This window comes from Dioscorea cayenensis, chromosome 16, assembly GCF_009730915.1.
Source record: "Dioscorea cayenensis subsp. rotundata cultivar TDr96_F1 chromosome 16, TDr96_F1_v2_PseudoChromosome.rev07_lg8_w22 25.fasta, whole genome shotgun sequence".
In the NCBI taxonomy this organism is placed as follows: Eukaryota; Viridiplantae; Streptophyta; class Magnoliopsida; order Dioscoreales; family Dioscoreaceae; genus Dioscorea; species Dioscorea cayenensis.
In genome coordinates, this window is record NC_052486.1 from 805,118 (window position 1) to 807,457 (window position 2,340).

The 2,340-nt window shown below is 36.3% G+C and overlaps 1 protein-coding gene across 1 annotated transcript; it reads right to left on the bottom strand.

Annotated features, from left to right (window-relative positions):
* Positions 1-290: 290 nt before the first annotated feature.
* On the bottom strand, positions 291-2,000 carry LOC120278894 (3-oxoacyl-[acyl-carrier-protein] reductase FabG-like). The gene is made up of 3 exons (XM_039285643.1): positions 1,472-2,000; positions 874-1,103; positions 291-805 (listed from the first exon to the last, which is right to left on the bottom strand). Exons 1-3 carry the CDS (start codon positions 1,806-1,808, stop codon positions 527-529), a joined length of 846 nt encoding a protein of 281 aa, XP_039141577.1. The 5' UTR covers positions 1,809-2,000; the 3' UTR covers positions 291-526.
* Between the last annotated feature and the right edge of the window lie 340 nt (positions 2,001-2,340).

Genomic DNA, 2,340 nt, shown 5'->3' on the forward strand with positions numbered 1-2,340 from the left:
ACCTCACAAGGACAAATAAAACAAGAGGGATTAAAAAGACACATTTTAAATAATATAGGATTGTTGTAACCTTTGCCTTGTGTTTTTCCACTCGCAGTTTAGGTGGAAAGTTGATGTTTCGCTTCTCTTGTTTTTAATAGAGTGGTTTATCCACATTTTTAAAATTAATTAGAGTATTATACCTATCAAAATGTATATAGCGTGATTTTTTTTTTATATATTATTGATTAAAAAAATTTTATAAACATAAACATTGGGAACTTAAAAATTGAAATTAAAAATTTTGCACATGCATTTCAGTCTTATTCGGTATTAATTTTCTGAACAGAAACAACTGAAACATAGCCATGCATTTCAGTTATACAAAACCCTCAAGCAACAAGAGCAGGGCAGGCACACATGACATGATGGCAAACCCACTTGCTATTCAGAACCAAACACACTGATATATATGTAATCAAAATCAGACACCTAAACATATATATATATATATATATATATATGGATGAAGCTGGAGACAATTAATTCAGAGGGAAGAGAAGAGAGGAAAACCAGGGAGGGTGGCTCCTGCATCTACGATGAAGATATTGCCAGTAACATACTCCGACAAGTCATGAATCAAGTAGCGAACTACCCTTGTCAGTGCAGGATCAGATGTGCCAAAAGTCTTTAATGGAACAATCTTCTCAGTCACTTTGTTAACCCATTCTTTTCCCATCAGTCCTTGTGTGATCTCTGATTTGAATAATCCTGGTGCTAACGCGTTCACTCGGATGTTATACACCCCAAGTTCCAAAGCCATGACCTGACAACATTGAATTAATTACTTTCAAATGCTATTAAAAAAAAAAAACTTTATATATATATATATACCTTGGTGACCATGTTGACTCCTGCTTTTGATGCACAGTATGCAAGTGCTCCAGGTAACTGGCCACGATCAAGAGCGGTAATGGATGAGATATTGATTACTGAACCTTTTTGTTTTGCATCCCGCATCCGTGTGCAGACATGTTTGGATACTAACCATAGTCCAGTTAGATTGGTTTTGATGTTGGTATTCCAGTCTTCTTCACTCCAATCTAGTGGGGAATATACCCAACCTGCGACATTCATATATATACATACAGTACAGCACACAAAAGATTAATTAGGCATACCGTAATTAAGCAAGAATCTAATTAAGTGGATATATCTATATATATTTTGTACGTAGTTTTACAAGTCAACAAAACAAAGAAAGAAAGAAAGAAAGAAAGGCTTGGTTGGTGAGCAACATGCAACAAGCTTTTTTTTCTTTAGATTTTAGGTTTGTTTCATAAAGACTTTATAAGTAAGAAACTAAATTCAAAATAATGACATGACAGTACTATTACCGCTCTAGCAATAGATTTACAACTGATACTTTATGAAATAAGTTTGCTGCGGGTCATGAATGAATATATAATAGCGATACTAATAAATTAATTACCTCTAATACCAGCGTTATTAACAAGGGCATCAATACGGCCAAAGGCATCCCAGGCCTTTTTAACAGCAGCTTCGATCTCGGTGCTCTTGCCGCACACATCAAGCTCCACTGCCACCGATCGGACGGCCTTCGTTTCCCGATCGACCTCCTTCGATCCAGAACCGTTTATCTGGTCACAGAGTGTACGGAGGCGATCAGTTCGACGGGCAGCGGCAACGATGAGGCAACCAGCTCTGGCGAGGTCGAGACAGAGTTCACGTCCGATACCAGAGGACGCACCAGTGACCATGACCACCTTCCCCTCAAGCTTCTCCCACGGCTGCGTCGTCCCTGCCATACTGATACTGATACTGATACTGATACTGAACAACACGCTCTACTACGAACTCAACTTACACAAGTTAGTTTTCAAGCACACCTTAATTAATTAATTAATTTTTGAAGATGTGAAACGTAAACTAAAATATAATCTTTTTATAGGACCACCGAACAACATCTTACATACCAGCGGCGCCGGAATCTAATTCTATTCTGTGTGGTTTTATTGCAGTAATGTCAGAAGACACGGAGAAATTAATACTCGGATCCTAAGAGAAACCTTGGCGAAATTTTCTTCTTCTTCTTCTTTTTTAAAAATAATTTTTTAATTAGTTGTTTTAACTTTTAATTGTTGACTCGATGCTGAGCGCCTTGTTTATTATTATTATTATTATTATTATTATAACAATAATAATAATAATTTATAAACGAGTTACATAGCAAACTCATGAGCGCCTTGGCGTCAGTAGCATTTTGTTTTTTCATAATTTATTTGGTAATTGAAAATTAAAGATGGTTAGTTTTGGCATGGGTTGTAAGTAATGATATTG